The sequence below is a fragment of the Camelus ferus genome, chromosome 25 (assembly GCF_009834535.1).
Source record: "Camelus ferus isolate YT-003-E chromosome 25, BCGSAC_Cfer_1.0, whole genome shotgun sequence".
In the NCBI taxonomy this organism is placed as follows: domain Eukaryota; kingdom Metazoa; phylum Chordata; class Mammalia; order Artiodactyla; family Camelidae; genus Camelus; species Camelus ferus.
The window spans coordinates 15,687,578-15,709,305 of record NC_045720.1 but is presented as its reverse complement, the minus strand read 5'-3'; the positions used below and the strand labels follow the sequence as shown (position 1 = coordinate 15,709,305).

Below are 21,728 nucleotides of genomic sequence, written 5' to 3'. Positions count from 1 at the left end.
TTTCATTCCTTTTCTCCCAACTCACACACCATATCCTTTTGTCCAGCCTCATCTTTACTCTCTTTTATCTGATACCTTGAGTTGAGGAGAGAGGATGTGAATGTGGGTGGGGACCCCTAGGAAGATGGATTTTCGTAAGGAAGATAATTGGAAAAGACAGCTCACTGGAAAAGTGGCATGAATTTCAGAAAGGGAATTGAGAGAGGCTGCGAGGAAGTCGGGGGATGTTGGTTTGAGTTGGTTTGAGAGGAGAATGGATTATTCTAGTAAGAGACAAATCCCAGGGTGAAAAGTCCATTTCTCCATGTAGTAGAAGGTGATGTTTTGAACAAAATTTTATGAACTTATAAAATTCAGATTGAAAATCCTCTCTTACGTTTTTATCCGCCTTGGAAAGACCAGCATCCACAATTAAGAACTGTAACCATTTAAGAGTAAGTCATTCCTGTGGCTCTATTTTTTTTTAACATTCACATAAAAATAACACACACACATACACACACTCAATAATTTAGAAAGATTTTTTAATAAAGAACCTCATTTGTTTTCTGCCTTAAACTCTTCCAACGTGGACTGGACCGCAAACATGTACTGGTGATGCCACACATTCAGCAAACCTGCCCAGCAACCAAAGCTGAATTACTGCAGCAGGAAGCCCCTCAGAGTCACCCGCAGGCAGCCCCTGAACAGCTGCAGATACTGTATATAGTCTTCCCAACTGGCAATACACATTCCTGTGATAGGGATTCCCTGCCCCGAAATCTCTTAGGTCCTGAAAGACACTAATTCTTCTTTTTTTGTCTGGTCATTAATGATGACCAAAATTGATCTGTCTTCTCATTTGTTATGCTTAGTTTAATAAAAACAAAAAACAAACAATCCCCCCCCCAACACTTTCTGGAAACAAATCCCTGTTTAAGTTTGTAAGTGACATTTCTTACACCTAAAATTCTTGCACTGGACAATTTCATAGAGCCAACAGACACAAACGCCTTTGCCAAGAACAATTCCCATGAAGGGTTTAAAAGCAGTGAATCCTTGGAAGTCCAGAGCAAATGACAGGACTTGCCCCCTGAAATATTAAGTGGGATTAGGTGCACCTTTTCTGAACGCCATGTAAAGCAACTGCATGGCTGACACACTGTGTTTTTCCTCCCCCAGGGCTTTCCTGGAAAGGATGGATCCTCTGGCCCTCCAGGACCACCAGGGCCAATTGTAAGTGTTTCCAGGAACTACTGGGATGTGTTTTAAAGGAATTCAGGTCTTTTGAGAGATTTTCTTCTCCCAGACCTTTCGTCTTGGCAGCCATCTTTGCTGTGGTGTAACAACCATCCCTTGGTACAAAGCTCTGCCTAAGACATCCTTTAAAAGTCATGCATCCATGCGGCTTGATTATTCTATCTCTGAGCCATTTTGCCATAAGGTTGCTGGCATTGATTTAGTTTTTGTTAGACACAGATAAGGCTTGAATTTGAAAGAACTACATCTAACTGATAGAGTGGAGACTTTTCCAAAGAAAAATGTCTTCCTTGCCTTTTTGGTAGTCGGAAACAGGAATGAGCAGTGAGTCCTGGAGTCTTTATTGGAGGATGGGGTGGGGTGGGGCAGGGGAGGGTTAACTGTATGTGTTTGTTGCTCCTTCCTGAGAGCTGGCTGCTTCCAATGAGAGTGTGTGAGTCTTCATCTTTGCTCCATTTTCCTGTCTCTTAGGGCATTCCTGGAGCCCCTGGAGTCCCAGGGATCACAGGGAGCATGGGACCCCAAGGCGCCCTCGGACCACCTGTGAGTATGTGGCAGTAGCCAGTCGGGATGGTTGCCAGCTCATCCCTTTGGTTTATTATGTGCTTAAATTTACAGCATCTCTGTTGCTCAAAAATGTATTTTCAGTATTGGACTCTGGGAATCCATGAAGGAAAACAGAGAAGCTTCTAAGATAAAAGATTAAGATCAGACTGTGCGTATGTCATGGCTAAGGACAAAGGGTTCCCAACAGGGGATGATCTGCAGCAATGCTTCTGTTTATATATATTTTTACATTGTTTGTGACTCTGCTTTTGGCTAAGTAAACTCGGTGCCATCTTTACAGGGATTGGGTACAATGCTATCTGTTAATTAGACCTGTCTCTGGATAGATTTTTCTTTTCTAAGTTCTACAAGAAAGACAGAATTCACCATTACAACATACACTCACACACAAGGGAACAGGGTGTAAATGAAAGCCCAGTGAATGGAATTAATTACCTCCCATTTTTGTCCGTCTGATCCCTTAGGTTGGTCATTACACGTGATCAGTGGAGGAGGTCGGGTAGGGTAGGATCGGCAAGAAAGAAATGGGCCTATTTTCTTACCTGTAAAATGATAGTTTCATTACAGCCTTCGAAGCCACATTTGACATCTTCTGTGGCTTGCAAGTTGCTCTGTCCAGGGGTAAGGAGTAGTCAGCATTCTGATGTTGTCTGTGATGTACCAAATCTGCATCCATAAACTGAAACAATTAAGACATGTAAATATATATACATTGCAGATATGCTAAGAATTCATGGAACAGTGAAATCTGAAGGGTGAGGGCAGGAGAGTTTAGATTTCTGTTGCTGCTGTAACAAATTACCACTATCTCAGTGGCTTAAACAACAGCAGTTTATTATCTGATAGTTCTGTAGGTCAGAAACCTGAGATTCTCACTGGATTAGAATCAAGATGTCAGCATTTCCTTTCTAGAGATATCCAGGGCCTTTTTTCAGCTTCCAAAGACTTCCCACATTTCCTTGGTTTGTGGCCCACTTCCATCTTCAACACCAGCAACATGGCATCTCTCTAATAATCATATCTCCATCTGAACACAGCACAAAAAGGTTCTTTGCTTTTATTTTTATTATTTTTTTGTTTCTTTGCTTTTAATGACCTATGTGATGACCTTTGGGCCACTCAGATCATCCTAGATAATCTCCCTAGGTAACCTACTCTCCCTAGGTAACTAAATCACATTCTCAGAGTCCCTGTTGCCACATAAGATAATATATTCACAAATTCTGGGGATTAGGGCATAGACACTTTGGCAGGGTGGGGGAGAGGGGGTGTCTGCCTACCACGATGAATAAGACATAACAGAAACACTGGTTCTCATTCAGAAAGACAGCTCTCTCCCTCTCCCCCAGGTACTCAGATAGTCATGTGACTCTTTTCTTGAAACTCATTTCAATAAAATAATTTTGTCCTCAGGGTCCTATTCTAGGTTGTGATTCACATGACTTATACTCAGGCACACAAACACAAGACATGAACCTAAAAATGCCTCCAGATTTTAGCAAACACATCCTAATTTGCACACCCAAATAAACGCTCTTCTTTGCAGTCATTTTACAAAGCCATAGACTTATGCCAACTAGAATGCAGTTACATTGTCATTGTTGAAAACACTTTTAGATCTCCTCTTCTCGAATCAGGCTAGTATTAGGTCACAGAAGAAAATCTGACTGCTTTATCCTCACACATCTTCTTTCATTATCTCGTCTGCTTCCCAAAATGTGCTCCTGGGAGCAAGAGTTCCAGAATATGTCAGCAGGGCTTGGGGAGCAAGGGCTTCTGGGTAAAGAAGTCTCAGAGACAGTACATACTAACTCTGTTTCTTCGAAAGTCATGAGAAATTTTAGGATATCAAAGGCTTTGAGGTATCCTGAAGTGAAACAAAAAACCAAAACAACTAGTTTAATGTGGTTAGACAATACACAAATGTATTTGTGCAGTTTCCCTTAACCCGGGCTGGGGATTCTGATCCCAGAGGAAGGGGATAGGATGGGAAAGAAGAGTGGGGGTGGGGGTGCTTGGGAGAGGACAGTGGGGTGCGGGAGGGGTAGAGTGAGACGTGGAATATGTTAGGTAAGTAGGACCTGCTTCTGCACCTGGGCTTTCTCAGCTGTGGAACAGACTTGAAATGTGGGGCGTACAGAAATAGCAATCTTTTTTTTTCCTGGAAATAAAACACTTCTTAATAATATTATCTTCAATTGTCATAAATCAACAGAAAAGGGCTCTTGGTGGTGGAGACGGAAACCACTCGTCTATAGGCGCTGGATAGCTTCTCAAAAGCCAGTTGTTCTCTGAGCTGCCCAGCCCAGGCTGTTCCCTGTGCTCTGGGCCGTGAGCAGCCTTGTGCCTGCTGGCTTCCAGGTTGGCGAGCCTAGTGAAGCAGGCTCGTGTCATGGTGTGAAGGCCTTGATTGATTTCCCATGGATGTCTGTCTAGGAAGGCAGGAAGGAGAGAGACCAAGAAAGACACACTGCCCTGCTGAAAATAGCTGTGTGTTTCCTCGAGTTGGTGCCAGGAAAACGATTGCTTTCCGGCAACCTGCCTTCAGCTGCCGACTTCCCGGGGCAGAACATGCATTACTGCTATTGTGGTCAGAATTCCTACCTGAGGCTTAAGCATAAGCTAAAATATGGTGCGCCCCCTGCAGGAGAGTACATGGTGAGCAAGTATATGGAGAAGGGGCCATGCACTTAGCTTGAGATCAGTATAGATAGACAGGTCCGGTGCTACATCATTTAAAGAGCACTGCATTAGAAGTTGGGTACCTGGATCCTAGGTATGGCCCTCACACGAACTTGACTAGCTGTGTGAGCCGCATCACGTAAGCAATTTATCTAGCCTCTCAGACTGTCAGTTTCCTAATGAATGCATTTAAAAATATTTACTGAGTAGCCACAATTTGTACAAGAGACATGAGGGAGAGGGGTCCCGAGGGGAGAAGATGACCAAGATATTTCTGCACATTAGTGGAAAATCTAGAGAGAAGGATGATTTTGTTATATATGTAGGTCTCATAAAAGGCAGAAAGTGAAAACTGCCTTAAAGGAAAGACAACGAGGTGGCTATGAAAGTTCCATTGACGAACAGACAGGGACAGAGACGCAGGGAAGGGGATCCCGCCCCTGAATTAGGGCAGCAGGGAGAACAGGTCCTGAAGGAGGCAGCGTTTTAATGTGATCTTGGAAGATGGGTGTAATTTCCACCTACAAAGACAGGAAGATGGCGTCCTTTAGATGGGAATTAGAGTAAAACAGAAAGCCCTGTCTTTTGTACATTGTAATACTTTTCAACACTGTCTCAAGCTCCATCTCCACTGTCACAGCTTTATTTCAAGCCTTGTATCTCTCCCCAAGACTGTCATGAGAAACTCTAATTGGCCCCCTTGCCTCTGCTCCAGCTCTGGTCTGATCCATTCTCCAGCCGCCAGAAGATCTTTCTAGTAGTGATCTTTCTGTGGTGTCACTTCCTGGCTCGAATCTCCTCCCTGGATCCCTGTCACCAGAGGATGGGTCCCAAGTATTCAGCCAGGTATACGTGGCCCTTCATGGTGGGCACTTACTTTGCCCCTGGACCTACCTGGCATCATCGCTTTGCTTGGAGCTGAATCACCCCAAAGTATTTAAAGCTTCCCCAATATATGCCATCCTGTTTCACACCTTTTTTTGGCCTTTGGGGGATGCTCTTCCATTTGTCTGGACTGTTTTCTCCTCCTTTCTCCATCTGGTTAGCTCCTGGCTATTCTGTCTTTGAAACCGTGCACTTGGTGTGAGAGGCCACCCTCCTTGGGCTGAGATGCTTCATTTCAAATGTCGGTGTCCATCTCTCCATGAAAAGGAGAGTTCTGTGAGGACAGAAACCCTATTGTACTCATATTCTTATCCCTAGACCCCAACTCAGTAGCATATGTATCAAATAGTGTATTTGTTAAAGAAAGGATGAGGTATGATTGCATTCTGGTTAGGCTGATGTTCAGGTGAGTCTGAGATGATTCTTATAGATTGAGGGGGGCGGTCACACATGGAAGACCTTCAGAGCCAAGCTAGGGATGTTTTGATTTTGGTTAGCAGGCATCTTTACTGTAGGGGACTTGGACCATGCGATCATTCTTCCCTTCAGAACTAAAATTCTGTGACTTGGTGAATGTAGCCACTGTATTTTCTTTTCTTTACATTCCAAGTGTTCCTGAAATTAAAGGCAATGTGCCACTTTTTCTTGCCTCCACCTACAGGGAATGTGTATTTTCCCTCAAAGCATACTTAGGTGGAGTCATGGACCTTCGCTTGCTCAGGAATTTTTATTTTGTTTTTGTTTTACTTTGCAAAAATCGTAGGAAAGATGTCAGAGAAGTTGGAATAAAAAATAACTTCTCTCCATGCAGGCATTTCACTAAATGGGTCTTTCTCTGCAACTACCTAGCTGTGTCTTGTAGCTACTTAATAACACGCATCGTGAGGCAGATTTTGAGGAATTTCAGGCTCGATTAAACACATCCATCCCCATGTGCCAGAAGGTGCCAACAGCTGATTCTGTCCATTTACCTTATCACTCAGGTTTGCACTGCAGTTTCTTTTTCTAAGTTTCAGACATTTCAAACAAGCCACTGTAATAAATTAAACCAGCAACAGAAATTCAAAGAATACACTGGTTCAGAAATAAAAATATTCAGGTCAAAATGGATTATAAGGACTGATTCAAATTAAAATCTAATTCTGAATTACTAGAGTTAGGTTTGGGAGATGTACATTTTCTTTTTAAAAATTATTATTTAATTAGAAAAAATGCTATCTTCACTGAACTAGAAGACTCTGACCAGCAAGCTTGTTGAGCGGTGCTCTCTTTCAGGGCAGCAGGAGAATACACTGGAGAGAGGGTAGACTCTGGAGCCCAGCAGATGGGGTTCTGGTCCCGGCTTTTCCATTTTCTTACCATGTGACCTTGCACAAGTTATTTACCTTCTCAATGCACCACTTTCCTTATGTGTAAAATGGAAGTGATATCTCATAGGGTTGTTGTAAAGAATAAATGAATTTATCTCACAGAATTCTTATCAGGATTAAATAAATTAATTTTTAGGGCTTATTAAATGACTTAATACACTGAGAACAGTGCTTGCAACATGAAAAAAAGCAGCTTAAATTAAACAACTAGAATTTATAGTTTCTGCATGTATTAAAAATGTAGAATACTTACTTATTTTGGTTTGCTGATTTTTGTTTTTGTTTTGGGTCAAATGCTTGAAAATCTGGTTCCATTAAGGATTTATTTTGTGGTAACATAAGTAGCTCTTTTCTCCAGTTAGACCTGCCAGAGGACGTTACTGCATTTTTAGGGACTTGGCCATTTGGGGCACCTAAGAAATGAAGGAAGGGGACAGAGCCGGTACATTGGTTTCCCAAAAGAATAGTGAGGAGAGGGGTGCTTTAGAAATCTTACTTATGAAAAAAGTTTTTATAATGAAAATGAGACCCTTTTTAACAGAATGAACTCTTTTTCTAATGCTCTCAAAGCCCAGTGCCTGAGTATATCTTAAACATTTTTTTCTTTCTTTTTTTCAATCAAGGAAGTTAAAATGAAGCACAAACTGGCTTGTCATTCACACTTGAAGTGGAATTCAGCCATTCATTCGTTCAGTTAACACGGATTTTGAGCACCTGACATGTCCCAAGTGTTGTCCTAGGAACTGGGGATTCAAAAGCCCACAAGCTAGAAGACACACTGCCTTAGGGAACTCATACGCCGAGAGGGGTCACAAACAGTCAGGGTCTGCTTTCTTTGTTGAGATCAAGATCCATTCATTGCAAGCCCAGCTTTGGTATTTTTCATCAATTTCTGCCCCGTGAGCTACCTCGTTCTGAATATTGACTACATTATGAGATGCTAGACTGTTAGTCTTGTAAGGGACGCCAGGGACCTTTTAATTTAATGGCTTCATTTTAAGTGGCTTGAAGATCCCATGACTTATATATTTTTTCCCCAGAATATTAGTAAGAAAACTTTCAAATGCCCACAAAATTTAAAAAATGTAGTACAAACATCCACATACCCAACACTAAGATTCTACCACTATGCATATGAGTGTGTGTGTATTTTTGAATAAAGTTCTCTTGGACTTCACTGATTATTGCTCTCATTTGTCATACTGGAAAATTATTTTATGACACACTAAAGGGTGGGCTTATACATCTAGTTGAAGTCAGTTAACATTTTCTTTCATTTCATTAGTGAAAGAAAACTCAAGGTCAGAAGAAGTAGGCACCAGTCCTAGGTTTATAGTATTTTAATTTAATATTGGACTTAATTGAATGTTTGAGTGACTCATGCAAAAAACAGCCTAGATGGTTTTGAAAATATAAAGTAATATCAGTTATTACCACCTACCCGGAGAGAAGTCCATGCGTTGACTTGTTGTTAAATGTTAGGACAATAAAAACTTAGCATGGAATAGCTGATACTTGAAGGAAGTACTGCATTACAATATTCCTACTGTAGATACTTAATGTATAAGATCTGTGCTTAATACTTTCCCCACATTTCAAATGTATACACTGAGTAGACCACGTCTGTGGGAATGAGAAGTGGAAATTTTGATGAGCAGGAGATAAGAGAAGTTGGGTCTAAGTAACAAGAGTTTGAACTTGAGGACTTTGTCACACGCACGTCTAAGAATCACTGAGTGGTTCTGAGTAGAGGAAGAGCTGCCGTCAGTCCTCAGTCACTGAGCTTTCTCAGCTGTACACTCATAGTATCTGAGGAAGGTGAGAATGGTGGTTGTGTAGATGGTGAACTGGAAGAGGGAGGTCCTTGTTAGGGAAGCCAGTTAGAAGGAGGTTGCAAATGCCTGGGTGTGAGATGGTTAGGGTAGCACCTGCGTGATGGAGTAGAAGGGATGGATAGAAGAGGAACTGCAGTGCAAAAATACGTGTGTGTGTGTGTGTGTGTGTGTGTGTGTGTGAATAGACATGGGATAGGCAAAGGAAGGGAGGAGAAAAGACAGAAGCAGTGGGACCAGGGGTGGGCTTGGCTGGCTTGCGCCTGCTTGGGAGAGTTAAGCACTTCTCCTCCCTTCACAACTCCATCTTCAGCAACAGCACATTTGTTACTCAAAATCAGCCATAGTGTAAGTATTTACACCTCCAAAAGCAGCAAACACTGCAAATCAGGATATTTTATTTTTCCAGAAAGCCAGTTTACCATACACCATGGGGTGAAGCCAGAATTTTGAATTTAAGTAACCAACTAAACAGAGATTTTGGAGAAGATACTGAGTTTGATTTGAGACCTGCTGAGATTGTAGTAACAACTGAGAACAGTCAGACAACGTCGCAAATTCCATCTATAAATGGCACTCACTATCCTTTCGGTAGAGACTGTAAAAGCGTTGTTCAGTAAATCTATTGCACTGCCCTGGTGTTGAAACGGAGAGATGAAATTCTTCTGAAGACGCATGTTTTGTATTATACGTGTAATTTCATTGCAGAATCACTGAAAAACGCCATTGTTTTTTCAGTAGAAGTTCTTACAGTTATGGTAACATTTCCTATGGGTCAAAGAGTAGATAAGCCACAAAACGAAATAGTAGTTCAGCTTAGAATTCACCTTAATATGAGCTCGTGTTATCAGGGAGAATCCAGGGGAAAGAATTGTGTGCTGTTATTCTGGGCGGAGAGCAGAGCGAGGCTGTGGGATTTCACAAATCTCATCTTTCACTTGAACTCTTTGGTCGCAAGACCTTTTCCTTCCTGGGAGAGAGATTCTTTCAAAAATTAAAACACCTTTTTTTGTTTAGAAGAGATTTGTGAAATAAACTATGCAGCATCAGTCGTGTACAATTCAGAGAGTGGTATTTAGTGTGAAAAGATGTGAATTGGCTTACTTGGTAAAACTCTTGTGCTGCGCAATCCCAATTTTGTATTCAGGTATACTGTGTCTATGCATTCAAGGTCTGGAAGAGGAACTTGTTTAAAAGTGTTATCTGCTTGGTGGGATTACGGGTTACTGTTCATTTATCCCTGTTGTTATGTGTCTATTTTTGCTGCTAAATTACTATAGCTAAGAAAACAGTCTTGATCTAATAAGAAAAGATAAACTATCATTATGCCTGGGTGAGTGCAGTGTCACAAGTAACTTGACAATTTAAATTTTTTACAGGGTGTCCCTGGAGCAAAGGGAGAGAGAGGAGAAAGAGTAAGTAACCTCCGGGCTATTGACCAGCCTCAGCTGGTTGCACAACTTTTGCGGCCTAAGCCTGATAAAGGACGACCATTTACTAGCGTGATTACTCATTGCCCTCAAGCCATTCCTCCACCCCCTCCTCACCTCAGCTCATTTGCCCCTGAGCACATCTTCAAGTGGAAAACACTCTGGGCTAGAAGCCCACAGGAGCGCTGGCTCCCAGGTGCAGGTCTGCTGCTGTCCAGCTAGCTGCCCATTTCTTTAAAAGATAAAATGGAGAGAATCAAACTTGTCTAACTCACAAAGTGGATTTGATGAAGAAATTCTATAATGGGTATGAGAAGTCTTCAGAAAAGGAAAAGCTCCATACAAAATGCCAAGCAGTAGAATGAGGCTCATGTGTTTCCAATACTGGCACCTGGGAAGACGATGGCAGTGTGGAATCAAAGAACTGGATGTGAAACTGAAACTGATGTATCCTAGGAGCCTTCCCTCTCCCTTGAAAATAGTGCCACTGCTAATTTAATTGTGCTGTCGGCTCTCGTAGAAACAGCAGTGAGCTTGGGCTCATCCAGTTACCTCTCTGAAAGCTTGGGCAATATGTTTAACTTTGTTCATCTGTAAAATGGGTTGAACACCTTTCCCCTGAGTTGTTAGTATTAATTAAGCCACTGCTTGAGAAAATGCTGTATTTTATAAGCTCTAAAGAGCGATAAACAAGGCATTCAGTATAGAAGGGTTTGTTTCAAAACTATTACATTTTTTTAGAATCTGGAGCCGGTAATGCTTACTTGAGCTTATTTAATAAAGGCTCCCAGGAGCCTTGTACCATGAGTATCAGATTGCTTCCACCTTCTCTGTGTGCACCATGGTGATCAATCCCACCTGTTAGGAGCCACAGAGCCCAGGTGAGAACGATGGGTCAAGTGATCTCCATCCCGGAAGTCCTGCCATTGGCGGGGCTTGTGGCTGAGGGTCAGGAGTCTGCTTTTTTCTCACCTAGGGTGACCTACAATCTCAAGCCATGGTAAGAGCAGTGGCACGTCAGGTGTGCGAACAGCTCATCCAAAGTAAGTGCATTACATTTACACGTTTTCTATTACTTTTCCAAATGGGAATCTGCCTTTCACATACGTGTAAAGACTAAGCTTTGTGCAGACACACAAGCTTTACAGGTGGCCACCACTAAGCCAACTAAGAAATCATCGGAGATTACCCTAAGTGCTCTGCATCGTTGATACAGAGGCCAAATTTCTCTGTTTGCTGTTTGTCCGTATAGATTTAAGTTGACTGCCTAGATCAAATCTTTGATTCCTTCTTTACCTCTCCAAATAGACTTTTCCCCCCAATTCCTCAGCACTTGAAAGCTGCCAGACTAAGTCATCGGAAGCTAACTTCAAATTGCTAGATTTAAATCAATACTTCTTTCTTATCCATTTCTTTTGGTTAGCCCAAGGTCCTTCCCTTTATTCTTTAAGACTTATGCCAAAAAATACAGACACACAAACACACACGCACACATGGGGACAAGCTTCATGTGTCATTTGGTATGATACTTGGGTTCCGTGTCAGAATTACACTGGAACACACTTTATATCACACCTGTCCCATTTCTTCATTTTAAACTTGGACTTTCCCACAGCCCAGTATTTCAGTGACTGATTTATGCTCGTTCACTTTCGTAGCCATGGATTCTGTACCTTTCTCCCCTGCCCACTGTCTCTATTTTGTTTCAGTAATCTAACCAGAGGGTTACTAGGGTGAGCCCTCCTCTTTGCCAGTAGTTCGTTTAGTTCCACAAAGGTCTGAGGCCACGTAGAGATGAGATCGTTCTCTGAAACCCGGCTCTGCTGTCAAGCCCCACCTCTACCCTGTGCTTATAGCATCCTTTTTCTCCAGGGCTGATATTACCCGAGTGGCTGCCTTAACAACTTTGAGGTTCTATTTTTTTAACCCAGGAAGTTTGGGAGTCCTGTAAGTGTCCAAGAAGGCCCTACTGGCTGAGTCCAAAATTCCATCTGTAGTGGATAAATCCAGATCTCACCCTGGGGAAGGCACAGAGGTCTGTCGGGGCTTGGAGAGTTTCCATTAAGACAAAAATCTCAGAGGAACTGAGTACAAAGCCACTATCTTCAGATGTAGTAGCACACCTACTAGATTTTAACTTGATTTCATTTTATATTATGTTGCCCAAACTCGTGTGTGTGAGAGAATTTACCAGTTAAGTGAAACTACTTAAATTTAATGCCAAAATAGGATTCTCTGACAACCCCGGTAATTATAAAAGGGAAACTGAACATTAAGTAGAATACGTCCAAAGCTAAACTGTATCTTGAATTATTTCGTGGGTTTCTCATTCCAAGTATACAATGAAAATGGGTGGTTAATTATTTTAAGGAAACCTAAGGGTTAAATCCTAATATGACTCACTGACCATAGTATAAGGAAAATTTCACAGTCGTTGCTGTCTTATTCTGCTGTAGAATAAAAATCTTATATAAATATGTGATTATTTGAAACATGCCCTAAAAATTAAGAGTTCAAAATCCAGTTTTTCCCCTCAGGCATTCTCAGATTCTTGTGAACAACTTCTAGGAAATGGAAACCAGCAGGGGTTATACAAGAGCTGAAACAGGTCTATAAAATAGGGAGGTCTGGCCTGTCAATGCCATTGTAAGAGGAAAAATATAGAAGAGACCACATGCAACTTTATGAGCAGGACCCAGCTGACCCAGCTTACCCAGACGCTGGCTTTCTGGCACCTCAACCATCTTCCCGTACACGACTTCACATTTCTCTGGGCTTCTTGTTTCCTTCCATTGGCACCACCTCAGAACTTGATTTCTCATTTAGCATATAATTCCTCTCTTGCTCAGTTATTTGGTTTAAGTCCAGAGCTGGTCTGAAGTGTTATGCTAGGAAAGGTTATATGGGAAACTGTCGAGGCCACGCTGATGACAGCTAGAGAAGTGATAAAGGATGACCCCCTTGTCAAAGGAGGAAGCTGATGTGAGAATGCCTGATCCCACCCAGACCTTCATGAACGTGCCTACTGATGGCTCCTGAGTCATCAGCCAGTCCCTTCCTTGTTCCACTCATGGTTCTAAGCTTAAGAATGCATTGACTACATCTTAGAAATAATCCCTCTAAAAATGGTTACTCTTCTTTATTTAGATTTGAATGTTTAAAAAGGAATAAATAATAGTCATCTAGAAAATTCACTTCTGTGGGGAAACCTTGTCTCCTGATGAAGCTGGAAAAATGGGGCATTATGGTGTCAAATACTTTATCAATCGGTACCTCGGATTGTTCAAGTGCATTCTTCCAGGCACAACTGAGTTACGAGATTATGGGAGAAAGAGCCAGATTTAAAAAAAATAATAAAGCTAGTGGGAACTTCTGCAGCTGGGACCCAAGTAAAGAGTTCTGCAAAAAGGCTTGGCAATGAAGCGATGAATTAAAACAAAGCACTTGTCTGGGGATTTGTGAGCAAGAGAGTGGAGCCGGCTTTGTGGGTTGGAAAAAAGATAAATCACTGGGGTGGAAATTGCTGGAGAAAAGGGGCAGCTGGGTGAGGGTTTAGGGGTCAGATAAATGTTGGGGGTGAAGATCAAATTTATGACTTCTGCTCAGTGATGTTTACTGGGATGCTGACGTGAGCTGCAGAATTCCAAACACATGAGATGCGACTTGAATACAGTCCAGCTGTTAATATCATCCAAAGTAAAATGCAAGAGTTTTTTAAGTTGGAAACCAACTTATCCCAGAGGGGTGTGCTTCTTCCCTTGGTGGGTGTCTAACAGAATCCTTCAGAGTCTTGACGCATAATACCTGCAGTCCTCCCTTTCTGCGAGTGACAGTTCACCGAGTGCTGTCTTTGTCCTTCGTGTCTCAGGTCACATGGCCAGGTACACAGCCATCCTCAACCAGATTCCCAGCCACTCCTCATCAATCCGGACCATCCAAGGGCCTCCTGGGGAGCCTGGGAGACCAGGCTCACCTGGAACCCCCGGTGAGCAAGGACCCCCAGGTGCTCCAGGCTTCCCGGGAAATGCAGGTGTGCCAGGGACCCCAGGAGAACGAGGTAAGCTGGACCCCTCCTCTCACGGTGTGCACTGAAGCAGAGCGTAACAGTAGTGCTTACACAGTGATAAAGTTCCAAATAATGGATGTAAATTAATTCTACTCCATCTATTCTTCAACTTCTTGCTTATTCCCAGTGTTGAGAAAATTGAGTAATCTAAAAGTGTTCATTAAGAGCCATGTCTGCTTGTATGGAAAAGGGGGATCAGAACCCCCAACTCACCTCTGAGAAGCTTTTGAGCTAATAAGAGGCAGCTTTCCACTCTAGATGGATAAATTAAGAAAATATGCCCCTTCCTACTAGAAGAATTAGAAATGATACACCCCCTCCCCAGACAGATGCAGCATCACACATGTGTGTCAACTGAAAAAAAATTGCGCAACCTAAACGTTGAGAATTATGTTTTATTTCGTGACTTGGCTGAGGACTTAAGCCCATAAGACAGCCTCTGAGATAGCTCTGAGGGACTGCTCCAAAGAGGTAAGGGAGGAGCCAGCATATGTAGGAGTTTTACAGCAAAAAAAAAACAGTAGTTAGAATGTGAAAAGATAATTATTAATTAAAGAAAAACAGACATCTCAGGTTAATGAATTTAGCACTTTTCTATGTATGGGAAGATGCAAGAGTCTGGGCTCACTGAAATCATTCCTTTGATCTGCACCTTAAGGATCTAGGGCCACTATCTTGTTCTTTCCCAGCCTGAATCTCCTCAGGGTGCACTGATGAGGGTGGCTGCAGTGGCTGAGGGGGCAGCCTGTTTGTCTCCATCCTGAGTTCCCTCAGGCCTCACCTTCGGGGCAGCTACAGAAGCTGATGGCTTGATGGCTGCATCATCCTTTGCTAATATGGCAGGGGGCATTCTTTGTCCACATCTATCATGGCAAAGTAGCAAACTCTTTTTCAAGATCTGGTGCTTTTTTTTTGTGCAGTGTTCATACTGGGCAACAGTCAGTAGCAATCTTGAGATAATCTCATTAGTCATACCAACATATGATTCACATGTGCCATTATGGACTATGCCAATTCCAGACTCCAAATTAAATACTATTTGTGGCTCATCTTCCTACAACAGGAGGCAGTATTTTATTTAATAGTTCCATGGGCCAATATCTTCTTTCCTACTAAAATTTCTTTCAAATAGAGATCCATCTTAGCCTTTTCGTCTACACTTTACAGGTCTTACAATAAAAGACTCTTGATTGAATTTCACTCAATTCTGTAACTGACCAAGATCTCCCACTCCAGAAGCAGATCAGATCAAAGAGATGTGGCAAAACAGGGTTACATATCAACCACAAAGAAAGTGATGGGAAAACAGATAACCGATAGAAGTATTTTCTAGGATACAAGTTTATAGAATGTAGATCAGGAGAAAAATCTAACTATTACCAATCTGCTCTGTGAGTCATACTGCTTTGGTGAGATGGGTCGGAGATATTCCTTTGATCAGATTTGAGATGCAAAATGCAGACGACAGAGAGAGTATTTCATGTTCGTTCTTGGTCCGTGCCCACAGGCCATGTGCATTTCTGCCTCTGCACTTTGGAACACTTTGTTCTTCCCCCTTTGGAAATGTCCTTTCCTTTCGCCTTACTCTTTTTTTTTAAATTTAATTTTATTTATGTATTTATTTTTATTGGAGTACCATCAGTTATAATGTGTTAATTTCTGCTGTACAGCACAATGTCCCAGTCATGCGTATACATACATATATGGTTCTTGCTCTTAGTTCAAGGCTCAGCTTAACCCCTCTCTCATGCATGAAGTTTTTGTTGGTTTTCCCAGACTGACAAGTGTCTGCACCCCCTGAATACCTAACGCACTGTCTCTCCCACTCATTTTAGCAGTTACTGAACAATACTATGGCCAAAAGCAGAGATCAGGTCTGAATTGCTTTGCACATAATAGATCCTCACTAGATGATTGTTACTTTGATTGCTTTGCACATAACAGGTCCTCACTAGATAATTGTTACTTTGATTGCAACCCAGTTCTGATTTTCCTTTCTGAAGGTTTTTCCTATGCCAGGGCACTAAATCAGCAGATGTAGAGAAGGTTATAATTTCATCACAGCACACCAAAGATCTGGAGGCCAGGAAGGTGGCCACCTCTGTCAGCAGGACACCCTCTAATGGTGTCGGTGATGGATCAGCTGTGACTGGGGAAGTGCAGAGCCAGCACCTGAGTCACTCTAGGCAAGTCACAAGTTGTCTTTGTTCCTTTTGGAAGTCCTGACCTTGGGCTTGCCAGACTGAGTCTTTCCTTCTCTGTAAGAACACTTGAATGCTTAGATCAGAGGAAAATCAGCCAGGGGTTCTCAAGCAGTGGTCCAGACAACCCTTGAAATATGAATTTCCATGATATAATTTTCTGACATACATGTATACATTCGTAAAGAGTATAGTCGACAAGCAGAATCCTGTATTTCACAAACACATAGGGGATGACAGTACGACAAAGTGAGAAATGCCCTTTGAGCATGAGGGGAGGTGATTTTGGTTGATCACCAATTGAGGGGGTGTGCCTTGGGGTTTAAGGCTGGTGTTTATAGTTTAACACTCAGGGGACCTTTCATTCCCAGCAAAGGGCTTCAATCCTGTTGCAGCTGAGATTCACGGTTGCAAGGAGAACAATAATTAAAAAAAAAAATTTTTTTTATTGAAGTATAGTTGGTTTACAATGTTGTGTTAGTTTCAGGTGTACAGCAAAGTGACTCATATTTTGATCTTAGCCTTGTGGTTCAAATCCCCAGGAAAGACTGAGACAGAAAAATGTCTGCCTTTCCACTAAATCAAAGCAATAGAATTTTAAAACTGAAGAAACCGAAGCCATCTTTTCTCCTGACCCTCTCATTTTATTGTAAAAAAAAAAAAAAAAGGAGCATATGAAGGCATTGAGGCCTAGAGATGCTAGAAGTCAGCCAATGTCAGGACTGGATCATGTTTTCAGGTTTTTTTTTCTGTATAAAATACAATTATCACTATGCTCTAGAATACAGGTTTTAAAGGACGTTGTAATGAGTGAAAATACGTATTATTACTAGGTGGTGTACTTAGACAAACAGTAAGCTACAAAAGCAAGACTAAAAGAAATATGGATGTTGAAAATATGCTGACATAGTACTTAAGTGGAACCTCACTCTCTGCTGAGTCTTTATTTAAAAATTCATGGCTCCATTGACTTTGGCTAATTTTTCACCAGAAGTGCTCCGTCTGATTTCCCTCTTACAATTTTTCAAAAGTTTTTAACAATTTTTTAAATGTGGTGCCACAGGAAAAAATACATTTTACATCAACGACACAGTACGTGTGTGTACTTGAATGCATACAAACTAGCAGAACTGAGGCAAATGGAAATAATGCCTACCCTTTCTGTTGTTTCCTGTTTTCTTTAATCAAAAGGCTGAGCAGATTTTATGGATTTTATGACCTCCATTTGAAATACGCTGTTCTAATTCAGGATCTTCAATTAACCCCTTTCTTATCATTGACATAGCCAGAGAATATGCATTTTTAGAGAAGAGAAAAGAAGTGACAAACAATCCTTCCACCTTAGCAAGGAGAAACAGATGCCGGTTCATGGCTTTCCTCATTACCTAACAGAAGGCTGTGTTTTCACTCCATCTGATTGCCTTCCTCTCTCTCGTTAGCCTTTGTCTTTTTCAACTTAAATGAAGTATTTTTCATACGATTGTGTGGAACCGTCTTTTGTCTATCTTCTCACGTAGATTGTAAACAATGTAGAATCCTTAGAACTTAAGCACTCAGAGGGCCCTGAAGCTCTCGTTTATCTGAAGCTTGCACTCCACCTTGGACTTGGCTAATTATTGGCACTGGAATTGAAGGGGTTCCATTTGCATAACATAAGCAAAATGTTCTGCAGCGCAGTTTCTCACCCGCTTTTTCTCCTTGCTCATATTACACCGTTAACTTATGCCAAAGAAAAGCAGTTCCTTTGTGGGCTATGATTTTGTTGCCTCTCCCCACTAAACCCTGCACTGTCTTCGGGTAAATGGCTCTATATCCCCGCTTCTACAATTCAGAAAATGAGTCAGATCAGCTCTGAGGCTCCTCATTTGTTCCCTGAACTGTGACAATTGAGTCCAGACTATTCTGACCTAAACTCACTCTCCAATCCCAGCATTGTGTGATTTTAATAGATCCCCTGGATAACGACTCAGTTTCTATTTCTGATCTCTGCATGTCATTCCCAGTTATTAATCTGTTTATTTCCTTATTCCATTTACTTACATGTTCATTATGCACACTGATGTCTTAAACCATATACAAACCCAGTCGACAGTAAGCTCGTTGGTATATAGTTCACAAAACTAAGTTTCTTTATTTACCTGAAGAGAACTGGGAAATTTTCCTGATTTCAGTCTTTGTGCAACCCCTTCAGTTTCCATGATTCTCCAAAAAATATTGTATCAGAGGAGTCATCGAACTAAGGATTTTTATGTTTAGATTGTGTATCCATAACAGCTGGAATTCAAATCTGTTTTATTTTATACCATAAATCAACAAATATTTATGAATGTAAAGTTTTTCAGTTTCCATGATTCTCCAAAAAATATTGGATCAGAGGAGTCATCAAACTAAGGATTTTTATGTTTAGATTGTGTATCCATAACAGCTGAAATTCAAATCTGATTTATTTTGTACCATAAATCAACAAATATTTATGAATGTAAAGTTTATGTAAGGCTTTTGGTTGGGGAGTGTGTGAGCTAATACTATTACTAATGGTTTTCATTTGTCAGGTACCCAGTGCATCTGCCAATATTGCTCTCAGTCCTATGTACACACTCTCATTTGGATAAAATAGAGGACGTGGTTTGGATAAGGAAAGAATATGAACCATCACTGAATGTACACACTGGGAGATGGTAAATGCTAATCAGCAAGTTATGTAGAAAGTAAATGCTGTTGGAATTTAGAGGCAGACATCACTATGACCTTTGATAAGAAACAGTTCTATCATTTATTAAGCAGTTACTTATTAAACTCTCAGTTGCTTGGTACATTATGAATTCTCATAAAAAATTTTATGAGATCAGTATTAGGCCCATTTTTAGGTGAGGAGACTGAGACTCAGCAAGATGGTCAATTGTCACAAAGCCCACTAAGCTGAACAACAGGGGACCAGAATTCAAATCCAGATGTCTATGATTCCAGATGTATATGTATTCATGCTTACTTCCCTCTGCCCTGTTGTCATCTATGAATTCATTGCTTGGCAGGTGGGGTTTTTACAGAAGAGAGGCCAGAACTGTGCAGTCTATGTGGTGAACTCTATTTCATTATAGATTCCAACTTCCACAATTCAAAGCATGTGAACTGCTGGACTGACCAGAGTGTTTCAGTGGGTTGTGGTCGTACTATCCACAAGCTTCTTGTGCACTCTGCTCTGCTGTGTTTGGAGATGCAGCCTTGGGGCATCCATGACCTGGTAGATAACCAGCTTTGAGGTGAAGTTGGGTGATTGTTTTGGGGAAATATGAATAGGATTAAAAACATTTTTTGTGGTTATACATTTTGGCACTTGAGAATTCTAGGATGTTAGCATGTGCCTAGTAGAGGAATTACCTTTAGGGAAGCTGGTCATGGCTTTGGCAATTTGGGGTGCACTCACAGAAGTTATCCTTCTAGTATAATACCTCACCCTAGTGGCACACAGGGGAGAAACCTGGAACTAAATAATTCAATTTTGTTTTACTTCTGATATTTTAGAAGAGAAACCATTTTTATCTCTACGTGTGATTCTGCTTTAGCTGGAAGCAGCATGATGGGATGGTAAGAATGGAGTCTGGGGCATCAATCACATATGAGCTAGAATCTTAGCTTTACCACTTACTAGTTATGTAATCTTGGCTGCTTAATCTTGCAACTTAATCTTTCTGGATCTTCATTCATTCATCTAACCAGCACTTACTGAGTATCTAATATATGTTAGGTCTGGTGCTGGTTGTTACAACATAGTGGTAAACAGGAGATACAGTTCTTGCCTTTTATGTGCCTAGCATGGAGACAGATATTAACCAAAAATACATGAATAGATTAATTTCAGTTGTTTTAAGTGTTATGAAAAAATGTCAGCTGCTCTCTGAGCACAGAAGAGGGGACTCTGACTTAGTCTTTTAGCCAAGACCTGGAAGTTGAGGAGTTTGCCATATCAATCATAGAGTCAGGAGAGAGCATTCTTGGCAGAGACAGCAATAACATGTGCAAAGGTCCTGAGGTGGGAAAGGACTTGAAACCTGTAGAGCCAGGATTCTCAACCCTAGTAAACATGTTGTCTCCTTTTTATACCAAATAATTTGCAACATCTCCTTTACTGTTCTAAACTAAAATTCATAGATAATAAATGTAACCTACCTTCATACATAATTGAAAAAAAAAAAACTAGAATGCCCTCTGGTGTAGTACAAAGAAGTAGAAGGAAAGTAATCAATGAGTCAAATAATTTATTCCAATATGGAAATTTTCAGCATAGCTGCACTGGAAACATAATGAAGTCAGAATGAACTTATATTCGAGAATTATTAAAATACAACAGCTACAAATTCAGGCTGATATAGTTGAGTTTATCAATTACTTATGTCTCTGTGTTCATCTCTATTGTGTTCACAGTGAAGATCTACTAAGATAGCAAATACATCATTGGCATTATGCAAACAAATGTGAATTACCTTCTACTTTTTCAAACACATGTTCCTTGGTTAACAGACCTCTTGGTTTTCCATTATATTTCTGTTTCCTTCTAGGGCTTTCTCTAGAGAAGCCTTGTAATACTGACTATTCCCTCCCACCCATTGATGGTGGCAGTGTCTTTCCCCATTCCAGTGTCTGGGAAAAGTTAAATGGAAATGACTGGGGGCCATCATTCCAAAGACTTTCCCTGCTGGAATTCATTGGTTTCTATAAAGGTCATTAGTACTTTACATCTACTCTGTGGGATCAAATATTTTGGGTGCTAAGAGCTCTAATCACTCCAGTATTGCTACTGAGGCTAAAAATTATCATCTTAATTAACGTTGGAATAAAATTGGAATGTCATCCTCAATCAAGAGAAAATTTCAGGTTTTTGTTTAAGAGCTTGATGCTAGGACAGTTTTCTCCCTCTGTCTGCTACTTAGGCTAATTTATTATTGTTCTTTGAGGATAAAATCCCTGAGTGAATTTTGAAGTTGGAAAATGAGTCCCCTCAAGCTTTCCCTGCCACAGAAGACAAAAATTCTAGTGATTAAATGTAAAGAAAGATGAGATTTAAGAATCAGTATTTATCAGTTCTAAGGTTCTAGGTGTTAACTTGAAGAAGGTAGACTTTGTTTCAGAAAATGAGAATGGGGGCTGGAAGGAAGATGAGAAAATAAAATACTACTGAACTCCCCCAAGCAAACACAGGTAGAAAAGGAATCAGCCATTCTCTGATCCCGTAAGTCTCCTATGTCATTTCAGGGACATAGAAATGGCAGTCAGGGTGGAAGACGCTGTGCATACATACTAAAGCTAGCATTCAGTCCCCGGGGCTCACGCTACAGTTTATTATGAATCCACAGGGCTGAGAATTCTAGAGAAAAAAACTGGGTCCCCAAAGGATTCAAAACTGGGAGAGAGAAGTAGGGTTCTTATATTCAGTATTCCTGTGGTTGAAAAGAGCTGTT

At 41.1% G+C, this 21,728-nt stretch overlaps 1 protein-coding gene across 3 annotated transcripts in view; it reads left to right on the top strand.

Moving 5' to 3' along the window:
• Positions 1–21,728, top strand: part of COL14A1 (collagen type XIV alpha 1 chain) — a 184,338-nt gene that overhangs the window by 147,012 nt on the left and 15,598 nt on the right. For all 3 annotated transcript variants that reach the window (XM_014560694.2, XM_014560692.2, XM_014560695.2), the window contains exons 41-45: positions 1,162–1,215; positions 1,711–1,782; positions 9,955–9,990; positions 10,982–11,048; positions 13,874–14,062. In XM_014560694.2, the coding sequence (XP_014416180.1) occupies positions 1,162–1,215; positions 1,711–1,782; positions 9,955–9,990; positions 10,982–11,048; positions 13,874–14,062 (418 nt within the window). The remainder of the gene's footprint in view (positions 1–1,161; positions 1,216–1,710; positions 1,783–9,954; positions 9,991–10,981; positions 11,049–13,873; positions 14,063–21,728) is intronic.